This window comes from Oncorhynchus mykiss, chromosome 24 (assembly GCF_013265735.2).
Source record: "Oncorhynchus mykiss isolate Arlee chromosome 24, USDA_OmykA_1.1, whole genome shotgun sequence".
NCBI classification, from domain to species: Eukaryota; Metazoa; Chordata; class Actinopteri; order Salmoniformes; family Salmonidae; genus Oncorhynchus; species Oncorhynchus mykiss.
Window position 1 is genome coordinate 7,371,245 of NC_048588.1, and position 13,181 is coordinate 7,384,425.

The 13,181-nt window shown below is 44.5% G+C and overlaps 1 protein-coding gene across 3 annotated transcripts in view; it reads left to right on the forward strand.

The window, feature by feature from the left end:
• Positions 1–2,118: 2,118 nt before the first annotated feature.
• LOC110503631 (ubiquitin carboxyl-terminal hydrolase 2) overlaps positions 2,119–13,181 on the forward strand; it is a 28,373-nt gene continuing 17,310 nt past the window's right edge. For 2 of the 3 annotated variants that reach the window (XM_036961962.1, XM_036961965.1), the window contains exons 1-3: positions 3,305–3,395; positions 4,328–4,445; positions 9,837–10,633. In XM_036961962.1, the coding sequence (XP_036817857.1) occupies positions 9,881–10,633 (753 nt within the window). In that variant the 5' untranslated portion in view covers positions 3,305–3,395; positions 4,328–4,445; positions 9,837–9,880. Of the gene's footprint in view, positions 2,358–3,304; positions 3,396–4,327; positions 4,446–9,836; positions 10,634–13,181 lie in introns of those variants that run through there. The other variant, XM_036961963.1, reaches the window with a different exon arrangement.

Genomic DNA, 13,181 nt, shown 5'->3' on the forward strand with positions numbered 1-13,181 from the left:
TTTTAATGCAATTTTAATGTATAATATTTATTTATTTATTTTTGTGTGACGCTTTCCCTAGTAGTGTCAGCACACACTGAATTGATGCACTAGTTATTTTCATGATCAGTATGTTTTCGGGTAAAGGATTTGTTTAGCATCTATTTCAGGTCACCACCTTACTTTAGTCTGAGTTTAATAGCCAATGCTTTATACTTCATTTATGTGTTATTTGTTTTCCGGAGTAGTACAAATATTTATCGCTGTTGTGGGTTAGTGCCTATCCTGAACCGCAAATTATTTATAAAGCCATTATGCAGCTCCACAATAATCAGGTACAGTACATATATCTCCTGCTGTTCTGTTGTAGGTATGAATCCTTCTGCTTATTCAACCTAACCTTGTGTATTCTCATCATTGTGTAAAAATGTGGGAAGAAGAAAGGGATACTAAAGTAATGTACCACTTACTGTTGTATTGAAGGGAATGGTTTAAATGTGGCAAAAGAATCTGAGGATTTCAGCCACATTACAGGCTAGGTAAACCGGGCAGCTAGCTACATTGAAATTAGCATGATTCTAAACACCTGATATATGTGTGTTCCATGAGTTCAACCAGTATAGAGACTGTTTTCTGACTGTCTGCCTCCTGGATGTAACAATGCTGTCCAAATGTGTTTACTACAGTACATGCAAATGTTTAGAAAAGGTATATTTGTGTGGCATAAATATAAGTATGGAACATGTATCATTCAATGATGGCTGTATGAGTTTGTATGATTGAATGCAATTTAAATGGCAGATGAGCAGATTGACGTAATTCCTCTGAACTCCATATTAGTCACCTGTGTAGAGAAAGATGCATACAAGAATAAACAGTGGTGTTCTTTCTACAGTGTAGTATTCAATTATTCTACTATTACTTTGACTGAGATGTTGAAGACCGATGCTGTCGATGCAGTCATTGCTACCAGCCTCTCTTTTGTTTTGTACAGCTGACGTATTATGAAGTTGTCTGTGGTATTGTTGCCAGTCCCAGTTGTCTTACCTTCCATTGCCTTGATGGAAGTTACAAAAACAAATGGCCCCATTTCAGCTCAAATACATTACAACAATGTAAATCCAAATAAATGTGGGGCATTTTTTTTAGGGCATGGGACTTATAGAGGTGCTGCTATGATAATGTTAAAGATTATGTTGGCTTCTAAACCTTTCTTTTGATAAGAGGTGAAAAAACATTCAATGACACAATTTTATATTAATGATTTGTATTATGTGAATTACCTGTGTCCCCCTCCTAAATTCCAAAAAAAAGACAATTGGTCGCTGCAGTGTGAATAACTAGACTGCAAATAACTACATTATTCTTATCCGCTTTGGTAGCTGTGAAACAAACTAAAGGATTTATAACCAAGGGATACACATGCACCTTTTAAATTCATTTTTATTTTTATGTTACCTAGGTAAGTCAGTTAAGAACAAATTCTTATTTGCAATGACGCCCTATGGGATTCCCAGTCACAGCCGGTTGTGATACAGCCTGGATTTGAACCATAGTGTCTGTAGTGATGCCTCTAGCACTGAGATGCAGTGCCCAAGCCCAATGTTTGTCATTGAACATTGCATTAAACATTTTTTCAATATTTAATGGTGTATATTATGTGGTATTACTGAATTCCAAATCTAACATTTTGAAATGTCATAACCACTATGCTTATCGGTAACCATGACATCTATGAACATGTCTGTGGTTATGTGACCAGAGAGACTAGAAAATCTTTGTTGTGACGTAACAGGCTCTCATTATGACACAACGCTGCCCTCTTCTGGATTGTCGAGTTTTATCTTGATTATTTTTTCCGAGCCGTGTGTGGTCTTGGCCACGAACAGCAATCAAGGAAAGGCAAGCAAAGAGAGTCAGAGTGGGGTCTAGAACCCCACGGACGCAATGGGATTTATGATAAAGAGAAAATTGTTTTGCAAGCAGTTGTGTGGGCTATGTCAGATCAGATGTGAACGTGAGTGTGTGGACCTGAATTAGCGTGGGGGTCTTTTTCTCTGTGTGCTGTTTACATCCGTCGCCAAGGTGATCGTGAGGGAGGCGGTCCTCTGCTTTTACGTTCGTGGACAGGAATAAACCAATCCACGACAGCTATTTGCTGAACTAACGTCACAGTTAAAGAGAAAGGTCTGTTACTTGGTCAGCTAAAAACTATTGAAATGCAAAGGCAGTGATAGCTATTTTATGTCAAATGTTATCGGTTCAGCATACCGATATTCAGAACTGCGGTCTAACGACGCCGATAGGCCAGCTAGAAGCCACTTTGGGGACGCTCTGCCAGTCGGACTGACAACAGACGGGATGATCTCAGACTGGGGGTGAGTGAAGAATGCAGTGGCCACTGGCCAGTGGCTGCAGGCAAACCTTGGAACAGTTGATTTCTTGCCACTCTGATAGTTTATCTAAAATGTGTATGCTTCAATCTCGTAGTATGAATGCAGCTAAGCTAAAAACGGGTGGTCTTGAGTCACAATCAGATGCTTAGCTAAAAAGAAACCCGTCCCTTGTAATAAAAAATACACGCCCGCGCTCTGACTCGTTCGCGCGCACACTCTGCTAACACGTTAGCTAGCCTAGCTAGCCAACTTGCTTGCCCTGGGACTGGTAGTGAGTGATATGTGGTTCTAGCCAACTGCTGCGGTATAGAAACTCCGGGAGCCTGCTAGCCCCTAGTGTATTGGCGGTTAGTCCATAAACTGTGCCCCCGTACAGTACACCCACGCCCTTCCCTGCACTCAAAGTAGCTCATCAGCCCAGGGTTTCAGTTTTCATCACTCAACTATCTATTATGTGATATGCATTTCAAACCGGACAGTGTAATATTGCGGAAGAACTACCCCCATTCTTAAAACAGTCCTAAAACAAGTTATGACAATAGCTGCCTGTTTGTATCCTAATGGTGTCATACACCCGTTATAATATAAATATAATGTCTAGTTTTAATATAAACTAGCCATGGTTAGTTGTTGATAATCAATGTGTAAATTAGTATTTTTTCCACTTTTGGATGAAACTGGACATTTCACTGACTTCCATTCCTTGTAGGTGTACAATGAAAACCCCTTTAGATAACAGAGAGAGCACATCCCAGTGGTTGCTGCTGGCCTACACAGCGTGGCCTATTCGTGGCCTATAAAAAACCTTAATGCTAATCCTTTAAGAGCAAATTGGAATGCCAATGAGTGTTGAGTGACCTGTGGAGGTCATAGGCAACTGCTATATTTACCGTCTCTGTAACTTGATCTCTGGCATTCTGGATCGCTGTGCTCATACAATCCCTCCCTGGCTCCTCTCACTCTGGAGCCACAGCCTCCTATGCAGCACCCTACCCTGCCTGTCCGCTTGATACGCCACTGGTGAGCCTCTTCACCAATTTGCACTTTGTTTCCCTTTTTACGAGGGTACCTTTCTGTTATTTTCCCTGACAATCATTGTGTTTTGTTGGCTGTTGGTAGCCTAGGCCTACTGTTTGTTAATTTTGCTTATCCATCTTTTGTTTTGTTGAAGAGACAAGGGATATTGTTTCTCCGAAAATCATCTTGAGACCTATTTATTCATTGGCAATTTTCTGTTGACTGTTACTAGACCTATTCCTTGAACTCTGGCTGTGCAAGTGTTGTGGGGACACAGGTCTGTTGGTATGGTGTGTTTGGACCATATTGCGATGCAAGTGCTGGATTATTAAACTACTCAACAAGTACAGAATGTCTGAAACAGGACTTTAAATAGGAAGGCAAAATCTTTTTTCCTGAAACCATATTTTCAAGGAAGATCATTTTTGTGGATTTGATAACAAGCACTGAAGAATAGTCTACAGTCATTATGCATTTTTTTTTGTATTATAGCTGAACCTAAAATACTGAGAACTTGTTGACTGGAGGCCTGTGGTGAAAGATCACTTGGACCTATTTCTGTGCCTGTCAAGTGATGCAGTTGATGAGGAGGCATGAGATGTGGCCTAGGCTACTTTAGGCTTCCGGTAGATTGTTTTGTTATGGGATGTTTTGCTCCTCCCATAAAGCAGTCATAGAGCAGTGTTGTTTTAATGCAACTCATTGAATTCTGTGTATATTGACGAGGATAATTGGACATTATCAAATCAGTAATGTTATACAATTCATGTTCTAATGGCTCAATATCGATCTGCTAGCCTCAATGCAGTGGTATCCAACAAAGTCCACATTAGCTAGACTGCAAATCCATTACCTTAGTCATTTTCGCCCAGGTAATGTCCGCATGGCTATGTGATGTGTGTCTCTCATTGGATTGTGTCTCTGTCTCCCCACAGGTCTGATCAGTGAGAAGTCCCTGTGACTGTGAATGTGTCTGTGAGGTACATTAGGATGAGCAGGCTCCACTCTATCGCTGCCTGCGGGGACTGAGAGACACCGCTCTATACACAGCAGGTAATCATAAATGAACAAATACACGCGCTGTCAGCAATCAGCATGCATCTCACAAATGCGATGAAAGGCAATCCTTTCTTAAGGACTGATGGTACTGAGTACATTGGTACTGAAAACATGTTCAAAGGCTCACAAGGCAGTTGCTACATCCATTTTTTTTACTTATAACAATGATTGTTATTCGCTGCAACTTTGTCCCATCGCTGCAACTCCCTTACGGACTCAGGAGAGGAGAAGGACACATGGCTCTCAACCTCCGAAACACAAGCCTGCCAAGCCACACTGCTTCTTGACACACTGCTCGCTTAACCCGGAAGCCAAACACACCAAGTTGTCTGAGGAAACACCTCCACCTTGTCCCATCACGCTGCTAGAGCGTGATGGGACAAGGAAATCTCGGGTAGCCAAACGCTCCCCTAACCCGGACGACGCAGACCAATTGTGCACAGGCCAAGGGGTCTCCCGGTCACACCTGGCTGTGACACAGCCTGGGATCGAACCCGGGTCTGTAGTGACGTCTCAAGCACTGCGAGGCAGTGCCTTAGACCTCTGCGCCACTCGGGATGGTGAAGAATATTACTTAAATGCCTCATGAGCTTAGTTCAACAGTCGTACCTCATCAGGACCCCAAATATAAGCTTGTTTGTAAACAAATTAAATGTAAACAAACAGTATATAGCCCCAAAACATGGTTAAAACTATCATTTTGATATAATTGGTGGTCGCACCTTGCATCCATAGCTTTGTCAATGAACCAACCCCACTTCTCAGCTTTTTGTCAAAACAGGGGTGGCGAAGACACTTTGTTATTGTTTCTACTGCTGATTACCGCTTTAAAGGAGACACAACGTTTGAGTTGACTCTTTTCCCATAAGTATTCAGTACAGAACAACATTTTACACAGTGGCATAGAGCACAGATTGATGGTGTTTAAAATAGTAATGATGTCTAATTGAGCTAATCTTTAGGCCAATGAATAAATGAATAAGGAATGAATTCACTTACAGCAGAGATTGGAGCATCAATCACGCACACATATTGCCCTTTTGGTGGGTCACTTTTAGCTAATGCTCTCATCTGAGGTACAAACAGAAGAAACGGTTGATATAACTAAATAGTCCTATCTCTCAGCTGATATCAGAGTAGAATCTTTACATGCCTATGGTACACTGTAAAAAAGCCAACTTTACCAATTTGCTCAATCAGCATTGTTCTGTGAGTTGGGTAGACTTCCGAAGGACAGGAAATGGAGCTAATGTGTGAAAGTTTGCTCACAGTGAGGTCAATGTATAAAAACTTGTTGAGTCAAATGACAAATTCATCTTTGGAAGGTATGTTGGTTCAGCTTGGCTATATGCCCAAATGTTTAGCAAACTCACAATGCTATTGCAACTGGTTGCCTTACAATTGTACTTTGAATCAACAAACTCAGCTTGAAGTGAGCTGAATTTGAACAAGCTTGTTGAGTAAAATTACAAATGTATGTTTTCTCAAAATCACTCAAAGCCATAACCATCATTATCATATTTCCCATCATGCTCTATTGCAGGTTGCTTTTCAGAATTGTTTATTTCAATACCTGTATTTTTGCATGTACATTGATTGGTTGAATAATATTATGCAACACAAACATAAATATCATACATTTATATAAACAAATTGAATCTGTCAGTAATTTGACTAAGGTAGTCTCAATAATCAGTCTTCCCTACCCTGGCAGTCATTCTAAATGCAGGTGATTAAAAGCTCCAATTGTTGGATATTATGTTGAATTGTATGTTTGCTCAAGCTAAAATGTACCTACAATTCAAATTCGGAATGTCTGTTGGTTCAAGCTATATGCCCAAATGTTGAGCAAACTCACAATCCTATTGCAGCTGGTTGCCTTGCAATTGTACATTGAATCAACATAGTTTTTTTTGTGCATTGCGTTCTGATGTAGACTCGGCTGGCATGGACAGTTTGGTGCGATTGCCGTTGGGCCGAGTTAGGGCTTTGGCGTCAGTGCAGCCCTCACAGACACGAGTCTCTTTATCTGCTCACATTTCAGGGTAAATATAGCTCCCCCTAAGATCCAACCAACAAGGTACATTACGTGCACTGATTTCTAACAGTATTCCTATGAGAATTTGGTGACCTTATATGAACTCAGCAAAAAAAGAAACGTCCTCTCACTGTCAACTGTGTTTATTTTCAGCAAATTTAACATGTGTAAATATTTGTATGAACATAACAAGATTCAACAACTGAGACATAAATTGAACAAGTTCCACAGACATGTGACGAACAGAAATGATATAATGTGTCCCTGAAGAAATGGGGCCGTACTGCTCGTTCTGTGCGTGATTTCCTGCAAGACAGGGATGTCAGTGTTCTGCCATGGCCAACGAAGAGCCCGGATCTCAATCCCATTGAGCAATTATGGGACCTGTTGGATCTGAGGGTGAGGGCTAGGGCCATCCCCCCCAGAAATGTCCGGGAACTTGCAGGTCCCCCTTTGTTCAGGGACACATTATATAATTTCTGTTAGTCACATGTCTGTGGAACTTGTTCAGTTTATGTCTCAGTTGTTGAATCTTGTTATGTTCATACAAATATTTTTACATGTTAAGTTTGCCGAAAATAAACACAGTTGACAGTGGGAGGACGTTTCTTTTTTTGCTGAGATTATATATGATTAAATGTTGTTATGGCACAGATTCACAGGGATTGTGCATTTTAGGAGGTAGAAAAACACACGGTAGACTTTCAGTATCTATATCGGTGACGTGCCATAGCTAAGGTAGATAATAATATAGGCTAGTAGGTGAGGAGCATTATATTGCTAGCTAGCTAGCTTGTTTGAGTTACTGTGCCACACTGTCCTGTTATGGTGGCCTGTCTTGATCCCTCTCTGACAGGACTTTTTCACTTGTTTCAGTTGAGGCGCAGGCCTTGTGACTGTTTTTTGTAAGTGTCAGGCGATCTACTTCGCTATGAGAGCATGAGCATTTTGAAACCCTCTACAGACCTGCGGTAGGCAGTGCTAGGTACCGCCCTGTCCACAGAACCCACAATTTGCGTTAGCACAACACTTTTCACCTGCCTCCCCTCCCAGCACTCCACAGAGAGTCCACGCTGATCTGACATTCTAACATGCAATGTCACGCTGGGTGTAACAGAGCGTTCCTGCGTCGTCACACATTCTATAACCCCTGTTAGGCTGAGAGATCAGAATAACACAGTTACACTGTCATCAGTGGGAGAAGTAGGGATGGACCGAATGTGTGAAAGAGTGGCTCAGTGTGAGGTTTCAGGGTGTAGGCCCTATTCAATTATATAGCCTACACCTGCTTGGGAATCACTGGATTTTCCAGGTAATGATGGTAACAGGAATATATCGTCTTTGGGGAGTAAACTTGGATTAGGCCTATAGATTGAAAAGGCAATCCGCCCTTTCTGTATGCTCATCTACTGGGCCCTAGGCTATAGCTAGATGGACCTTATATTACTGCAGGGCAAGGGAATCAGGAAGTCAATGGGATCAGTGCAACACCGGCTTTGACACAGATTGTGTGGCGGTCAAATGATGCTAGTTGCCGTGTAGTCATGGAAACCACCGTTTAGTAGAGCCTTTGGGGATGCTGAGATGGAGGGCAACCAGCAGATTTGTGTGTTTTCTGGTTTCAGAAGTGAATAACGTAATAGTGCCATGCTGCCGTCATCTTACAAATCCCATGTCCATTTAGGCTGTACTCCCCATGGATGGATGTTGTTCGCGACTCTCTTTTCAAGTGGCCGCCAGGCACGCCTGAACTTGCCTCAGTCAGGGCCCTCATTTATTGGACGAGACACTTGCAGTAGCCTAAATGATGTTGTGTATGTTAATAGGGAGGGCAATTAGGAATGTGTGGAAGTAGTTGCCAGGGGTCACAAGTACAATCACTCTCTCTCTGGTTATTATTCAAATAGACATGTCCAGATTTGCCTCGCAGTGCAAGTTATTTGGTCGTGTGGTGGAGGTAGTGCTCTGTGTTTGTTACCCTCCGCTCTCTTTTGTATTTGAAGACATTTCTACGTGGCCAAAGTGGATTCTGACCCTCCTGTAGGCGGCCTGTCGCCACATGCCAGGTCTGCTCACGTGGACATCCGTTAGATCAGGGTTGCCTATTTCAACAACACACGAAGAGAGGTTGACTTTCCAACATGAATCCCAGGGAGAACAGAGAACCACAAACAAGGTACAGTATGTCAACCTAGTCCGGGACCTAGGCTTTGTCATAGTACTGCTGTTTTATTTAGAGACGGCGGGGAGGAAGAAAAGAGACAAAACAATAGTGAGGCAGACTTGAGGTACTGGCCCATGTTTACAGCGGTGTTCCTTCTACAGTTCAGCCATCTTTGTGCAGGATACATGGCGAAATGGTAGGCCAGTTATACCCACATATCCACTGTGGGGTTTTGGTGAGAGCCTAAGCAAGGTTGGGCATGGCCTTGCTAAGCTAACCCGGCAGTAGTGCTCCAGAGCCTGAGCAGCCCGGCTGGGTTTAGCTAGCTGCACAGAGCTGTATGTCTTTGCCTGACTTCAGTGCTCTGCCTTCTCCAGATCCATATGCTGAATTATTGATGCCCCTGTGGCCTGGAATGAGAGAGAGAGAGGAGGAGGGGAGAGAGAGAGAGAGAGAGAGAGAGAGAGAGAGAGAGATTAAAGAAACAGGAGCCTCCCCCACTGAACCCAACACGGATCGACAACACCAGATACTTTTATTTATTCAGATGCTGCACTGCCTTGTGAACAAGAGCCCTGTCTCTCCTCGGGAACAGACTGTGCCACCAGAAACATTCGGTGCTTCGTTGACGGGGACTCTCCCGTTACAGGATGCCCAGGGGTGCGTTCAGCCGGCCACAACGTTGTGCTCTGCAACCCATCGCTACGACAGTACATCACATTACCAAGCATGACTTTCCAGTTGGTTGCGTGAGCAGTGTTTCAGTGTGCTACTTCAGTTTGAATACTGATGACACAGCTGATATTGTGTAATGTGTTCCAAGGAGGGTCACATGCCGTTGCTTGTCGAATATCTGCATCCTGTACACGAGTAAAACCTCAGTCTCGAGCAATGAGCCATTCTATATTCAGCCTTTTGATAAATAGTGCACCTATATGTTAAGAGTTGGACTTTGACCTAGTGACCTATGGCATCCTACCTGTTTCGTGATCAGATGAGACTAACCCATAAAACTAAGATGGAGCCGATCTGATATAAAATATACCATTTCATTTAGTGCTTTTAGTGCTTATAAAGATTCAAATGTTGCTAAATAAGTTTTCATTTTTGGAAATCAAGTTGTTCCGGCTCACAGTCTGAAGACAGAAACACACTGATTTCTGCTCTCTCTCTTGTCTTGCAGTCGATGCGGTCTTCCACCGCATCACCCGTGGCTGAGAATCCAGCATGTCTCGCGTCTCCACCACCGCCAAGCGCTACACCGGCTCCTCCTATACCAGTACCTATAGTTCCTATGGCTCCTCCCTGACGCCATCCTCCCTCAGCTCCTACACCTCCGACCGGGACAGGCTGCCCTCCTACAGGAGCAACGCTGCCTCCTCCTCGGGCTATTCCTCCTCCAGCTACCTGAGCAGCGCTGCCAGCCGCGCCCGCAACTACAGCACCTCCTTGGAGCTCGACCGGGGCCGGCCCATCCCCCGCACTGACCTCCTGAGCAGCAGCAGCCGGCGCAGCGAGAGCCTGAGCCGCACCCCGGTGAAGACCTATGGCTCGTCGGGCCTGAGCGGCGGCTCCGGTTACACTGGCTACAGCAGCTACTCCTCGTCCACCACGCCCAGCCGCTCCAGCTACCTCTCCTCGTCGCCTGGCGCCTCCAGCATCTCCCTCAGCCGCCGGAGGTCGTCGAGCCAGAGTGACCTGACGCGGGACCTGTCGTCCCTGGGCCTCAACGAGCCCACGTCCCCTTCCTCCTCCTCCTCCTCGAGCGCCCTGAGGGGTTACCGGAGCAGGGCCAGCGATGTGGCCGACTCCTACAACAGCAGCCTGCAGAGCTCCAGCTATGGCCTGTCCCACAGCGCCACGCAGGAGGCCTTAAGCAGCAGCAGCCTGAAGAGCGGTGGTGGTAGCCGCTTCACCTCCTCCTACGAGAGGAGCGACAGCAGCAACGGACGACCCAGCTCCCCCACCAGGGACTCCCCGGTAAGACCAGTGTTCTTCTGTTTGCTTAACGTTTTGCTGTGTTCTCCGATTTAGATCTCAGGCCACTGACATGACTTACTGCCACCATGTGGGGGGGCTCATGGTCAGTACAGCTGCTCTGCACTAAGGTCCTGTGTTGAGGAACACAGTCACTCACTGGCTTAGGGCAACAATAGGCTCATATGATGGGAACACTGTCACTCACTGCACAGTATAAAGTAGGTATTTTGACAATTGTTTCAGTATTCATTCATTCATACAGTATTGATGTATAAAATGCAGCCATGTCAGCTATCTATATTAGGTATATTTTCCATAAAAAAGGAAATTCATCTTACAGAGACAACATGCTTAAAGAAATCTCCATGCCCCTGTATGTAAGATTGTAAACATGCCTGTTGCCATAGCTCCCATAAGGTCCTCAGAAATGCAATTTATTTTCTCCCTATGATGATGAATCAGGAAGTTCCTCAGTGAGGCCGTAGCTATAGCCTGGTCCCAGATCTGTTTGTGCTGCATTGCCAACTCCTATGGGTCCTGCATGTTTGATGTGACAATGACCATATGGGTTGGCAAGGCCCTGGGAACAGGCTAGACAAAGAGGCTGTGCGTCTGTCTGTGTGTCACTATATATGTTTCGATGAACTTGTCCAGTGATTTCTTTTGTTGACATTTAGAAAGTGGGCATAGAAAATAGATGCGACAATTGCCTACTAGGCTACTAGGGTGCGTGTCCATTTAACTATCTTGTGTAATGATGTCACACAAACAACCACAAATTACCCATTTTAGGCTAATTGAGCATTAATAAATTGGCGACAGCCAGTATGCCATCCCACCTATCATGTCTCAGGTAGACTGCGAAAGCCAGCATGGATAGAATGCAGTCATTTACAAATATTTGCCATATTCTAATAATTCTCATGTGCCAACGTATTGCCATGGTCCATGTCACAGTGAAACTGGCGCTCCTGTATATCTGAAATAGTTGAATGGTGAAACTTGCCAGGCAACCAGAAAAACAAGGCGAAGCAATTCAGGCCTTGAAAGTCAGGACAATCATTGCCCTGCAAAGAAACACATTTTTTGTTGTTGAATGAATCGATTTTGCAAACAGTAGGCATGTAAAATGAAATGCGGACCGGAGCTTATTAGTTAGTTACATGATTACATCACATGTACCTTCAAAAGTATTCAGGAATCATCATTTTGGTCGAAAATAAAGAAAGGTAGACAAAATAAAAATACACCCCTGTGGAAAGGATTTTTTTCCCCCGACATTGCTTTTGTTGAATAAACCTGGGTCAGTGGAAACCTGCATACTGACTGTCAGAGAGGCAGGTGTACCGTTGACTAGACTCCTTGTGTTCCCTCTGTGACGCATGGAGAGTAATGACATCTGGGGGAGTGGCTGGCCTGGCTATCCTCCTCTCCCTGTCCTTAGAGAGCGGAGTGTGAATGAACCCACTTACGGGATTAGCCCTGATTACTGACCACTGTGGGAAGGAGAAGTAGGAGGACATTTGTTTCACAACCGGGCAAGCCGATCTCTTTGACAAGGCTGTTTTGTTGTTGGTGTGAAGCTGCTTTCGCAACATCTATCACAATCAGCATCAGGCAGGCAAACAGGCTGTTGATGTGCTGTAATGAAACTCTTCAGTGAAAGATGCATCGAGACTAACCGTTGCTTGCCACCATCTCTGAATTACCGAAGCCACTCGCAAGTGGTACGGAATGTTCTCTGTAATTAACAGTCACCAGTCAATGAGGGAATGCCTCTCCTGTACGTGGAACATTGGAACTGCGTTGCCTATTGGGGCCAAGAGGTTGAGATTTTTCTCTTAATGTCACGAGAGAATTTCCTGAGCCCTGGGCTCGAATGTTCTCATCAAGTCATTTTAATTATCCTTCCTAATTCGTATAATGTTCCACCCGGACCGGTTTAGAGCAGGGAGTTTATACAGTAAATCCCCTTACCATGACAGGAGAGTAGGCAGGTGCCCAGAGCAGGTGAAGTAAGGACTATGTGTGCCAACTTTGTCTGAGAACTGTGATTGCGCTTTATGGGAAGGGGGGGGGGGGGGGGGGGGGGGGGGGGGGGGGGGTTGATTTAGGAGATAGGGGCTCAACTCAATCTTACTCTTGCAAAAAGAGGTTTCTAACCGCAATGGTCTTTCCTGGTTAAATAAAGGTTAGCATCAATAAATATCTGCGTTGAATCTTCGTCCCGACTGTCAGGCATCCCTGTGGGCTGAGTCACAACGGTTTGTCAGCTCATCCACTCCACGTGGTGCAAGGCAAGCCTTTGTTCTCGGGTATGGATCCGGAGGAGTTTTTATGGAGTCATGTTTGGAGGAATGTGTTGGGTCATGCCTCGGAGAAACCAGTCGGACCAGCAGCTTCTCATCAGAGCAGCTCTCTCCCAGGCTGAGTGATGGAAGGTCAGGATGGGAGAAAGGAGGTTGTGTAGGTCAAGTACACTGTGGTATTGATCGTTCTAGGAAGACATGATTTTTCTCTCGAAGACATCTGATTATTCACCTCTCTC